Raw genomic sequence first — 13,907 nt, 5'->3', positions numbered from 1 at the left:
GTATCAATTATGTGTAATAATAATCATCAGATGTAAAACATTTATTGTTTATTAATTAGGATTGGGTTTTTTTGTTATAGATTCTATACAGTGTTTTATCTCTCTTCTGGGTTGATCATGTACACACCCCCATTCTGGCACAGGAAGCTGACACTGATGCTGAGAACCATTCTGGCTGCTTTCCAGAGTGGGCAGACTGCTGCTCAGACACCGTGAATGACCTGGTATGCCTCAGTATATCAGTGACAGATCTTAATCATTCTAAATCAGTAGTGTAGGTCCGGATATAGCAGGATATCAAGCTAATATATCAGGACTTTCATTTCTGCCACCTGTACTTGTGACTTTAGATAATGATAAGGTCAACTTTGAAATAGAAAGTCTAAAAACTAAGCTTCCTCTTTTCCCATCACTTGCGAATAAGATCCCAAGGCACTTACAGTAAACTTCTCCACAAGGGGCAAGGTGTCTCTTTTGACTTGACCTGTCCAGCCATTTTTACAGCACAGTAACATAGCCTTGAATTTGGAAGTGCATATTTTCATTAGACTATTTTCATACAGAGCTGCAAATTACTCAAGGTTTGTTGCACAAGTTCCATGCTACAGGTTTATTGCAATTCCTGCAGTGCACTAGAAATGCATAAAAGGAACCTGTTAAAGAACTGTATAACTCTGGAAATTTAGCTTTAATTTCTGGTTTAGTTAACCAAAAACACAGGTATTTAATAAATGAAGAGTTAAAAGGTATATACTGTATAAGGCTTCAAATTTTTGCTAGGTCCACATCCAGACTGTGATCCCTGTCCTAAAGACTCATAGAAACAGGCTTTATAACATAGTGTTCTTGTAGATTTCCAGGTCAATGGTGGTGGACCTACAAAGCTGCAACACAGCTACAGAGACCCTGAACCACTCTTTCTTCAAACAGTATGAGGTCACAAAAGTACATAATTTCAGCCCTTACTGGAAATTCAGAGTAAAAGCAAAGGGTTTACTAGGTTGTTTAGCAAAACAATTAAACTCTTTCTTTTTTTTTTAAAGTGAAATATTTTTTTTAACATCATAATATACCTCCGATAATCTAGTAAATGTAGAGTATCTTAAATAAGTTACTAAATTAAATAATTTCCCAGGTTATCTGTCTGACCTAATTGGCCCCTGTGAGCATCTACTGCATCTATCAGGCCAAACCTGTGACCGATGAAGAAACCATCAGTGACCTGTGTGTTATCAAACCACTGCAGAAGATGGTTGAAGCCTGTGCCTTTAAGATCTACGGTCAATAGGTGAAGAAAGGACAGACTCAGAATAGAGCAGCTGTATTTGAGAGCACTCCAAAATTTAAACTGCTCTCTGTTGCTGCTGAGGATAGCGATACGTCCTTGAGGACTCTGGAGACAAGATGACATGCCCGCAAACAGGAAACTTCTAAATGAATAATCAAATGAAGCATTACACTAGACGAAAACTGCATAATGCCTCTAAAGCAGTAGGTCTCACAGTAAAACATTGATCATTTTAATTTTGCGTGAAATCCAAAATCACCACTCACCATGTTAAAGTTATTACATTTATTATAGAGTTCTTATGATTATTAGCTAGCTTGTTTGACCTGGCACGTATATTGTTTTTTTTATTATCCAAATGCCAAAAATTCCAAAGGAAGCAACAAGTAAATAATTTTAAAATTTAGGACAAGAAAGCTTCAGTTTCATTATAGGCTGTGAAATTTCGAAGGCTGTGAACAAGTTGAAGTTTATCTCTGAGTCACTAGAGGGCGCTGCCTTACATATTACCTTAAATTTGTTTATTTAAAAGATAAAATATACAAAAGGGCTACACAGTATTCCACTTTTTAACCATGGCCACATTCATAACTTTTGCCTTTCTTAATTAATTAGAAATAACTTACTGTGATTGCTCTTTGTGAGCTTGGAAAATGTAAATAACTGATTATTTTTCTGATTTTATTTTAATTGAAATGGGTTGGGGGGCACGGTGGCTTAGTGGTTAGCACGTTCGTCTCACACCTCCAGGGTCGGGGTTCGATTCCCGCCTCCACCTTGTGTGTGTGGAGTTTGCATGTTCTCCCCGTGCCTCGGGGGTTTCCTCCGGGTACTCCGGTTTCCTCCCCGGTCCAAAGACATGCATGGTAGGTTGATTGGCATCTCTGGAAAATTGTCCCTAGTGTGTGATTGCGTGAGTGAATGAGTGTGTGTGTGTGTGTGTGCCCTGCGATGGGTTGGCACTCCGTCCAGGGTGTATCCTGCCTTGATGCCCAATGACGCCTGAGATAGGCACAGGCTCCCCGTGACCCGAGGTAGTTCGGATAAGCGGTAGAAGATGAATGAATGAATGAATGAATGAAATGGGTTGCAGATGTGAAGGGCTGAACATCGAAAGAAGGCTGTTGATTCAATACAACCTAGATGCACAATTAAAAAAAACTTCCTTCACAAACTAACAACATTACATTGCTGCCTGCCTCAGCTCTAGATTTGTACAACTGCACTTTACAAAGAAACAGAATAGTTTCTGCATTAATGTATGAATCCGTTTAATTTAAAACGATAAGTAAAGCATTAAGATGTCATCCTCATGCCAGTAGTGTAGATGCTGGTTAATTATAGTTTGTGTATTTGCTAATTCTTTGCTTTAAAAAAAATAAAATATAAATAAATAAATAAAAACTTGAACTTTGTGACTCATTTAATATCAAAGTAAACCTTATTAAAAATAAGATTGTAGCCTGAAATGGGCGAGTTTCACGAGTGAAATGCAGAATGCTGGCGATTCAATAATAAAAAATAATAAGAATTGTGGCTCCCTGATAATAAAGTCATGTTCCTATATTGTCTGAATAAATGTAATCAGTGACTGCAACTAAAACAGAGAGCAAAAAATAACTAATAATTGGTGCTGGTAAGCATATCAGTAGAGCCTATAATTGTTAAAAATTATATAATAATATTTTAGTAATAAAATAATGAAACTTGGACTTTCAAAATGCTGTTTTTTATTTTCACAGTGTTAAATGGAATGATTTTTCATAATCAATGTCTGGTTCTGGTCTCCACAGGAGAGATGCATTATTAAAGCGTCTGACTGCTGACAAAATCATTGATTTATCCATTAGGTCCTCACAACTCTGTTTTTCCTTTGCTCTTGCTTTGTTTTTTAGTCTTGAAGTCCGACGCACAACGAAAGCCCAAGTTGTCTGACGCTGAATCTGGTGTGTTTCCCATTCTACAGACAAAGCCGAGGCAGAGTAAAAAAAACGATTCTTCATAAACCACAATGATGAAGTGTGTCTATAAAAGTGCAGAGGAAGTAGATAAAATGCAATAAACAGTATGTTTGAAGAACGGCTACTAAGAGGAAGTTAATACAGACCGGGTTGTGACCCGCGCCTTGTGATTGGCTGAACCATCGACCGTGTCGATCCATGACGCCCCACGCAGGACGTACATGACCTGAGGAGATGTAAAAGGTGTAGACGTCCACTCCCAGACATTCCCCAACATATCATGCAGTCCTGCAATCACACACACACATCATAACATGTTATGTCATGTCACGTCCAACATTTATATAAATGATTCTCTCTTTATTGTTTTGTGATATATGCTCAGGTACCATAATTATTTTGTGGAGGATATGCAGTTACTGGAGCTACACCATGATAACCATCTTCAGCTGTGTCTCCTTCTGGGAAAGACCCCTACAGTAAACATAGTGTTATTTTACACATCAAGCTAAGTGAAAGGCTGCACAGTAATGAATAAAATTCTGATCACTATCATAAAGTTCTTGAACAGCAGTGTTTGCAAGTGTCAAATGCCGGTTTTGTGTTAATTCATTCATCTAAATACAGTATAGTTTTTATTGCATTGGATTTTATTGAATTAGGTTTTCTCTAAGGTACAGGTTTATTTTTCCGTCTTCAGCACAGAAACCTTTGTTTGTGGCTAATAAAAATATCTTCATTTTTTTGTATTATTAACTTCAAGAGGGAGATAAAAAGACCTCAGAAGGAATAATTGCTTATAGTCACTATAATATGTCATAAACTGGCTGTAAATGTTCCATAATGTTAAATCCAACTAGAAACATATAAAATGTACATGTATATAATATAACATATAAAATGTCATTACATAACATGTAAAGATTGTCTCTGCTTGGTGCCACACCAACTCATCCCTGATTAGTTGCCTGTCACGTCTTATTCATTACTTATCATTCTGAATGTACGTAACATCAGGTCCTGGCCACCTTATAAGACACTTCTTTTTTTTTTTTTTGTCTAAATATTAAAATATCAAAAAAATCATGTTCAGAGTCATGTTCATTAAGTGCATGCTCAAAATCTATATTCAGCCAAACAGAGTCTGTGATGTAGTGCAGCAGTCGATAAATAAAACAGCACACCAACATCCCAGTGTTTAATTATTTAAAGATGAGGAAAACTTTGATTGAAATTGAAATGTGATTAAATCTAACAACTCTAATGCATGCTTTTCTTTTAACACTTTTTACACAAAAATACACCCACACTGACCTGCCACAAATTGGTGCGATTCTGGAGAAACTTGTTGCCCCATGGGTACGTTCTTCCTGCAACACACATTGGAAGCACCAGAATCAATGTAAAACATTAACAACAAGCCCCCAAGGTGAAGAGAACTCTTTGGAAATGCTGATTGATATGTGGTTTACCATCTAGCCCTCCACGTGCAGCTATTTCCCACTCCTGTTCGGTGGGCAGCCTCTTCTTCTTCCACTTACAGTAAGCCTGAGCATCATTCCAGCTCACTTGCACCACTGGAGAGTCTAGACGCCGTTTGATGGTAGAATTTGGTCCATTTGGCTACAATCGATCAAAAAATAAATAAATGTCAGTAAACCTTATATACTCAAAGGCTCGATACTAAAGACCATTAATTATGCCTTAAATATATTTAGAATCATCTCTAAACTATAAAAATAAGCACTTAATGAATTACATACACGCAAAAATGAGGTAGTTACCTGTCTCCAAAATGCTTTCTCAACTGGCAGCCACCAGGGTGCAGACTGAAAGGAGATGATAAAAAATGCAGATAAAACGCCAAAAGAGAAGTATCAACACAAGAGTCACTGCATGCTCATACCTCAATCCTCTGAGTGATTTTGCTTTTCAGCTCCTCAGAGACAAAATCCTGGAAGACAAAACTCCATCCAAATTTTTGAGCCTCTGTTTGATATTTTTGCAATTTAACAAATTCCCTGGAGAGAAAAAATAATGCATCATTCATAAATAAATAAATAAATAAATAAATAAATAAATAAATAAAGTTAAAAAAAAAAGCCTAGTGCTAAATGGTGTAAGCTGTGTGTTAAGCTGGTGTATGATAAATGTGTGTAAAACGTAGGATTCTCAGACTCCATCAAACGTAACAGTCCATCTTTAATAAAGAACATCAAAGTTTCAGCAATATAGTCAACAATCCCTTACAATCCTGTCCTTACATTATTCCTTACTGACTTTGGAAAGGGATGTGCTAGCTCAGTGGTTAAGGTGTTGGACTACTGATTGGAAGGTCACTCTGGATATAATAAGCCGTCTGCTAAAGGCCAGAAATGTAAATGAACACTTACCTGAAATCAGAGTTAGTTACAGGATATTTGTCCATCTTAAAGCTCTCGACTTTCACAGCTCTTTCAGGGGATTCTCCATCTCGGCCATCAGCAGCATTTGTTCCTATTTTCAGGTTCCCACCAGGAACCATCACCATACTCTCATCAGCTGGGGCCAAAGAGAATACAACAAAAATAGGAAATATGTTTAAATCCAAATAAAAAAAAATAGTATTTCTAGAAGCCTAGAAATGAAATCGACAGAAATATTCTGTAAAATGTTAAGAGTTCTGCATATGCACTCGGATCCTGCACTCGGATTTGAGTTAAATATATTGATTGAAGTGTAAATAATAAAAGACTTATGTAAGAATATATAACAGCAGCATCTCTGCCTAGAAAATAATCTTTACCAAAGTTAGTGTCTGGGTAAATATGGTATTAATCAAAGAATCAACCAAGAAGTCAAAGGTAACTCTCAGCATGATGCTAACACCACCATGCTTCACCGTGAGGATGTCTTTAGGGTGATGAACAGTGCTGGGTTTCAGACAAACATGGAGCTTTTTGTTCGGTATCACGGTGTGTAGATCTCAATTAAGTCCAGTTTAATTCCAGGTTGTTAGGAGTGTGAATACTTATTCAAGCCACTGCGACTTTTATATATTAAACATGTAAGAAGCTGTATATACATGAACACATAGAATTTTGGTGATTTAACTTAAAACATGACAATAAGAATAATAAACCCATGGAGTAAATTCTGTACATAGAATACAACTGATGTTAGAAGTTGTTAAAGGAGATCATACACATTGTTAGAAAATATTTAGTTCACACTCAAAAAGGAAGAAGACTGTGACCAATTTGAGTTTTCTCTATTTATTTATTTATTTATTTATTTATGTATTTCTCTCAGCCTTCACTGTATTACTATACAAACAAGTGAAACACCATCCTGGTATAATATAAATGTAATATAATTAAAATAACAAAGGTCTGGGGCACTTTGACATCTTACCTGTTACACACAACATATTGTGACTCCATAAAAGTATGAATGTAAACAACATGATGTTTACAAATCTCAGAGCTGTGCACAGACTCACAAACACATCAGAACAATTTCTTCAAACAGCACTTAAGACTAAAAAGAACTTAAGACTAACGAATTACAGCCATTTTACTTTTATATGAAATATTTAGAACCTTATTACAGTGTGAAAATCCACACACTTAAGCTCCAGTCCTCGGTTTTTCTGATTCAGTGCACATTCAGTTTCTTCCAGTTTGTAGGTGAGGATTATCGCCCCCTGATGGTCTGGAGAAACAGCAAGCAGTGAAGTTATAACTCTCTTAGCTGTAAAAAAAAAAAATGTCTCTCACCCACCAGGACTAATAATGGCTTATAAAACCTAGCAGTCTGAGATTCATAAAACACAACATGGCATATATAAATGTTCAATTCAATGATTAAACACGCCTTGCTGCAGAAAATCCTGGCCTGATTCAGCTTCTCCGAAATATTTTAGAATAATCTTATGTTAAGGCCAAAATGTTCACTGTCGTGGTTTATTTTGTGTAGATTTATGACATATCCCAATTAAGTCTCTTTTAGTTCCATGCTAGTGGCTTCTTCTGCAAGCTATGAAAGGCAACATCAAAATGTTTGCAATAAAATGTTCAATTTAATTCAATTCTATTTTATTTGTATAGCACTTTTAACAATGGACATTGTCTCAAAGCAGCTTTACAGAACATAAGAAATAAAACACAAAAAGTTTGTTATTATACAAATTAATATTATACAAGAGTATATGTATAACGATTAATATTATACAAGAGATCAAGATTAATATTAGACTTATATTTAAATGGGCTTGTATAACACATACACACACATATGCATGAGAGTAGGATATGAATTCATTAATCTGAATATTTTTCTACTTAAAAACAGCAGCATGGCCTGGCATGGCATTTTGAATATAAAAAAGTATATAAAAAATATATACTTTTTTTCAGACAGTATCATTACTGATTCGTAATTTGGCTTCTTACCACGTGATGGTTCATGAGATTAACAAAAGTGGTGAAAGCTGAAAGATCACTGCATATTTGTTACTCGAACGGAGGAGACGTGTGTAGATTATCTCACTGAAGGATACTCAGCACATTCTTTCTGTAATAGCCATGTTAGTGTGTGTCATTAACTGTCAGCAAATGGGAAAGAGTGACATTGTTGCAGGGGACAGGGCTGGCATTAAAGATACCCATGCTCCACGTCACTCTACTCAGTCCTCCTAGAGGAATGTGTGCTTGGGCTCAGAGAGTTTTCTATCTGAAGGACAGAGCATCTATGGATGATGGGGGTGCCATGGTTGCTAGCGCTGGAACTTGTCCTATATGCGGGATCGTTCATGTGTGGAGTGATAACAGTTGCCTCGGTCACCATCACACAGGTACAACGCCCTACAAATACAAATTAACTGCTTTCAGAAGTACAACTATCCTAATGGGAGAAAATGTTTACTGGGTTTACTGCATAAAATATTGTGCTATTGTATTATCCCATTTGTAATCATGGTTTTATTTTGATACTTTTATCATTTTATAGGTGTGGAGATATAGCCTATATATTGGTGTTAATAACCTATGTAAAGAAAATATAAATGCACATTTATTGGCATATTTGCTGATATACAGTAAATGTATTTCCAATACATTTTCATAATGTAGTATAATAATGGTGATAGTTCTTCTTAGTCTGAATGTAGTATTATTTGTGATTTAATTAAATTTTTGGTCATGTGACTAACAACCTATGGTCCCACTTTAGGCTTTATGAGAGTCAGATGATGAAATCTCAATGATGTCTGTGTGTGTGTGTGTGTGTGTGTGTGTGTGTGTGTGTGTGTGTGTGTGTGTGTGTGTGTGTGTGTGTGTGTATGAGAGAAAAAAAGGGAGAAAGACAGAGACAGAGAGATATTAATTTACTTTTAAAATATTTCATTACATACATTTCATATCTATTTGAATTTGCATGCATATTTTTTTGCTTACTACAAAATTCTTCACTTTAACATCATGTATTTTATTTCAGGGTCACTTTGCAGGACAGTGCATCCTCTATGGGAGTATCTGCTTCAACACATCTGACCAATCTTTGACAATTGAAAGCTCCAGTTCTCCCTCAGTCTGCTATTTTGTGTCATCCATCTCCATGTGTGTGGCCATTTATTGTTTTTCCCTAATCCTCTACTGGATCTATGCAAGCTTTGTCAATGATTACATTAAAAGGTGAACTCACATCAATGCAAAATAGCTAATGGGAAATTTCCCCAAGTTTAGTTTTCAACTGCTTGCATGCTGGATTCATTGACTATTCACAGATCGATAAAAAATTAAAACATTGTATTTATTTGTGAGTCCGGTGAAAAACAAGTAAGGAATAAAACACTATGGCTTATTCTGTTATGGTAAAATAATCAGCAGCACGGACATGTTATGCATCCTAACACAATGCTGAAGACCAATATAAGTTTTCAATAACATTCCTGTTATACTATATTTGCCAACAGATATATTTTTAATGAATTAAATAATGGCACATTATACTATTAATTTGATTAAATTTATAATTATGTTTATTGCTGCAGAATGCACATTAAAAAGTTCCTATCTTCAATTATGTTCTGTTATAAACAGTTTCTCCCTCAGACAGTTTTGATGTTACAAAGAAACTATAATGCTGGAACGTCAACTGCTGACACCTTCAGACTCCTTTCCTCCAAAAGAAATCTGAATGAACCATCTCTCAGAAAACCTCTTACACTTAAAGATTACACTCATTTTTCCTCTGTGTAACAGCAGCTCTTATAGACACTTAATCAATACAGTCTGAGAAAATCTGATTAGAGAAGTCAGCAGATCTCTGTGGTGTAAAATAAAATTATTCCTCTTCTGCTCTGTGTTTGTGTCTGTTAGGAGAAGTATGTGGCTCAGTGTGTCCCTGTGGATTTGTGGACTCCTTCTACTTTTTCTCTTGATGTCAGGGTGTATTTTGAAGATTGGTAGAGACAACCTGTGTCTCTCTGTCCTTCACAACAACTCCTCCTTCAGCAGGTGTGTAAATAAGATGTTAATCATGTTTTGAACTGAATTCGATGATGGAGTCTTTTGTTGATTTATGAATCAGTTATAGTCTGACTAATACGTCTGACTAACATGGACTCCTGACACAAAATAGGCTTCACTGATTCTTTGCCTCTATCATGGCTGCATAATTAATTAATAATGTAATTCATATAAACATTTAAATGAATTTAGGTTTAAACTTTACAATGTGAAATAGTTTTTATTTACATTGTATTTTAAAAAGTTCTGAAAGGTTAAGAAAGCTAAGATGAGGGATTGAGCTAATGTTCTTACTCATGAATCTATTTTTATTAATGATCAAATAAACAAAAAATTAAATTAAACATTTCCCACACTTGTTTGGAATCAAATTGATTTGTTTCAGATTCAGCATGCATATCTCATGCATACATGGCTCCTATTTTGGCTAATATGATATAATGAATGTGTACGAATTTATATATTGAATTAATCTATATATTAAAAAAGAAATAACAATATTTTTGTTATTTTTGACCTGTTGCTTTCAGTTGTAAGGACGCACAGAATATGACATGGTCGAATCCCTATATAGGAAGTGAATTTTACATACAACTGTACAGTGCTGAGGTATTACTACACACAGACACACACACACACACACACACACACACACACACACACACACACACACAGAGTTTGCTGAGTTGATATCAGTTAAATTCTGTTAAATCTCTCAGTAAAGTTTGGATTATTGTTTAGAAATCTCAGTCTCACTTGCTAGTTGCTAGTAGCTACAAGCGTTAGCGCTTATGTGGAATATACTAACTATCATTAGCCTGTTTGTTATCCAAGTAGGCTATTATAGAAATCTAGCTAAACAGATATTTTGGGTTTTTTTTTAGTAAACTGGCAGCTCTGTAAGGTAATCTATCAAGAACCTAGCTAATTATTTGCATTTAAGTAAATTAGCTATCATTTTGAAGTAGCTACAGTAACAGTTATAGTCAAAAGTTTTGTCGTTTGCTTATTTACAATTTCTCCAACACTAAACTAAGGAGGTGTAAAGGAGAATGTAAGGAAGTAGATGAAAAATGGTAGATGACCTATGTGCAGTATATAGTTCAGAACAGAATTTTACATGGCGTGTCAGGAAAACTAGGACAAACATTGCATAGACAGCAATATTCAGATAATTTCATGCTTGAAAGTATGTCCGCTATGAAAAACTGTGAAGATACATTTTCATGATGAGATTTTGTAAGAAATTCAGGGCTGATTTATAATCTGAAAACTGGTTGACTTCGTTCTTCAGAAATCCGTGTGGGTGAGTTTCTTCTTCTGGCTGTTAGTTGTGGCAGTTGTGGTGGTGCAGAGACGGCAGGCCCTTAATGAAGAGGGCCAATGGAGCTGTGATGAAACCGAACCTTTCCTCCACCGCCGGGCTCGAGTTCTGTGAACCTCACCACACACTAACACATCAACATGTGGCATAGAACATTGAGGACTGACTAGAGGACATGTCCAAAAGAAATTGTGAGAACTGATAATCCAAGAAGCCTACTTGTATTTGATGAATTTGTCAAATATTTTGTTAAAAATCTCATATGAACTAGTGAAAATGACCATTATCCTAGATATGGCCAAGCAAATGTAAAGATTGTAAGGATATACTTATCTAAATACTATATTAACCAAACTAGATTACACCACTAAGGGTTTCTGAGGTACATTGATGAGACAGTGAAATGATTTAACCTCCAAACATCTTTTCTGGTTTTGCAAAGCATTTGTATTTCTTGCCAGAAACTTAATGCAAAACATGGTGTGGAATAAAGCCATTGTTTGAAATTATTGAAATAATTGAAGACTAAGTAAGGAGTGTAACATTCACAACCAGTTATACGTTGCAATTTGTCATTTTCAGAGCCTGCACCTGCCTGCAAGGTGATTTGTAATTGCAGTTAAAATCATTTACAAGAATTTCCCTTCACTTTTCCCATCACTTTGCACCCTCTCTGTTGAAAGCCTTGTGAGTTCTGTTTTATAGAAGGGAGGCAGTGTGAGTAGCTTTGGGATCACATCCTTGTTCCAGCTGGGATGAAAAATGTAAACAGAAACCTGAAATTGTGGCAAAAGTAAGGCAATTTTTTTCAAACCTATAGCTAATATTTTTAGCTATATTTCTTTTTGAAACATGTATAAAATTAGTCACAACCTTAATCTTTTACTATTATGCATACACTAAACACCCAGTTAATGTTTGCTCACTTATGCTAACAGACTTTAACACAATTCTACAACAGTTCACACTTGAAAATAAACTTCTTAATTAGAACGTTGTTCTGTGAAATGCTATTTTATTGTATCAGTCTTGATCAAGGCTTCACCGGAAACAAGTTCTGCCACTTGCAGCTGCTTACTGAGCTGTGTGTGCTTCCCTCTCTTTGTCTGCAAAGGCTACATTAGTGTCCATCAGCACCTCTAGGGTTTTGCGGAGGGAGTTCTGCTGGTGTACGCGTTGTCTCTGATTCTCCTCCCTCAGCTGAGCAGCCCCAGCAATCAAAGCTATTTGCATCGGACATTCGATACTGCTCTTGTAACTGTGCTCCTAATGGTAGCAGCCTTTCCACATTCCACTCCATTCACTGCTCAGCTTCATCAGAGCCACAGGAGCAAGGTGAATACATGCTACTGTAGGTGTTTCCAAACAAGCCCTTTCCAGTAACTAGGAAAACAAGCTTGGTATTCCCAGAGACACTGTGACCTAAATCTCTAATGACATAAATTGGCAAAAACAAGCAGCTTACTGAGAAGCTTAAATTAGTGCATGCTAAAGAACTCCTCTCACACTAAAACTAAGCCTCTATACATTTCATACAGAAAAATGTATTGTCATTATGAAACTCACATTAAGTCCCCATTATTTGGATTTACAACACAAGCTGAAATACGTAATCCCTGCTCTTGATTTGGTTCTGAACATCTTCATTTGAACATTATAATGTTGGGTCATTAATTGTATTTCGGTACAAAAACACCCAATGTGCCTGTTTTTCCATTCCAAGTAAGCAAGCACTTACAGTAGAAACAGATGATGCACTGTTATTTTATTACTGCAGTCTCTTGTCCTTGTCTGTCCTCCACACATCCAAAAGTAATTTCCAGCACAAGCGAGCCACTATTTCTCGCAGTGTGCAACGATTTTTTGTTACTATTTCTCTCTCTCTCTCTCTCTCTCTCTCTCTCTCTCTCTCTCTCTCTCTCTCCTACATTTGTCCTATCTCATTTGTCATTAGGGCAGTGACTACAACAGCATTGCCCTTCATGAACAGATTAAAAGATAGAATGATGAGAGGGAAGCGAAAGCCATTACAGTATATACAGTAGAATATTTTTGAATAAATGAACCCACATCATATTGACAAATGTCTAAAAAGATTGTTTAGTAAATCAATTCATTGACAGTATATCACTTCAATTCATTATCAAAGTCATTGCAATCCAGCTACTGTGTCTTTCCCAGATAAGGACACTAATCTGTTTAAAAATATATACATAATCAATGCACAGTGACAAAAAAAGCAGAACAAAATTTACAGAATAACAAACTTAGCAGGATGTCCTCCATGAGAATTGATCCCAACCTAAAAGCAGCTTCATCACTAACTAAACTAATCAGTCAGAATCACTCATGTTGTAAAAAGCAATGAAATAAATAAGGAGGTTAACGAAACGTGTAAAGCAACTGGTTGATTTCTGAAACTCTAAACTGCATAATGCTCCTATTAGTTTCAGGGTTCTTACTGAATAATATGTTTAATATCAATATTATGCTTAATATTGAATAATATAGGACTTATAGAGGGTTAATTTCCATTAATTATGCTATTAGACAACATTAACATGTTCAATCTATGAACGTCCTAATTACATTACATTGCACTGGTACAGTTGCAATTGTACATTGTAATGTACAATTACATTACACTGGTATTAATTCATATTTGTTTAGATTTCACCCCAAAATAAACTTCTGCTTCAACTAACATAATTCCAACCATGCCTTAAAAGCAGTCCACATACAGTAAATTAAAAGCAGTTATTATAAATATTTGCCCTTATCTTTGGAAGAATTAATTTGACTGGATGAAATGATAGATTGTTAAT

General features: G+C 35.7%; 2 protein-coding genes across 3 annotated transcripts; one reads left to right on the top strand and one right to left on the bottom strand.

Moving 5' to 3' along the window:
• Positions 1 to 3,001: 3,001 nt before the first annotated feature.
• Positions 3,002 to 6,897, bottom strand: sumf2 (sulfatase modifying factor 2). The gene is made up of 9 exons (XM_060890771.1): positions 6,643 to 6,897; positions 5,643 to 5,790; positions 5,156 to 5,270; positions 5,034 to 5,078; positions 4,722 to 4,872; positions 4,564 to 4,619; positions 3,639 to 3,723; positions 3,396 to 3,537; positions 3,002 to 3,248 (listed from the first exon to the last, which is right to left on the bottom strand). Exons 1-9 carry the CDS (start codon positions 6,692 to 6,694, stop codon positions 3,143 to 3,145), a joined length of 900 nt encoding a protein of 299 aa, XP_060746754.1. The 5' UTR covers positions 6,695 to 6,897; the 3' UTR covers positions 3,002 to 3,142.
• A 1,047-nt stretch (positions 6,898 to 7,944) lies between these two features.
• On the top strand, positions 7,945 to 11,986 carry tmem179bb (transmembrane protein 179Bb). Of its 2 annotated transcripts, none has more exons than XM_060891227.1 (5): positions 7,945 to 8,083; positions 8,725 to 8,846; positions 9,609 to 9,746; positions 10,289 to 10,367; positions 11,053 to 11,986. In XM_060891227.1, the coding sequence occupies exons 1-5, from the start codon at positions 7,985 to 7,987 to the stop codon at positions 11,194 to 11,196; spliced, it is 582 nt and encodes a 193-aa protein (XP_060747210.1). In that variant the 5' UTR covers positions 7,945 to 7,984; the 3' UTR covers positions 11,197 to 11,986. The 2 variants fall into 2 exon arrangements, with proteins under 2 accessions (XP_060747210.1, XP_060747209.1); XM_060891226.1 differs by having other exon boundaries at positions 8,725 to 8,921.
• The last annotated feature ends 1,921 nt before the right edge of the window (positions 11,987 to 13,907 follow it).

This window comes from Tachysurus vachellii, chromosome 17, assembly GCF_030014155.1.
Source record: "Tachysurus vachellii isolate PV-2020 chromosome 17, HZAU_Pvac_v1, whole genome shotgun sequence".
Classification (NCBI taxonomy): Eukaryota; Metazoa; Chordata; class Actinopteri; order Siluriformes; family Bagridae; genus Tachysurus; species Tachysurus vachellii.
This window is presented reverse-complemented; position numbering and strand designations above follow the sequence as displayed.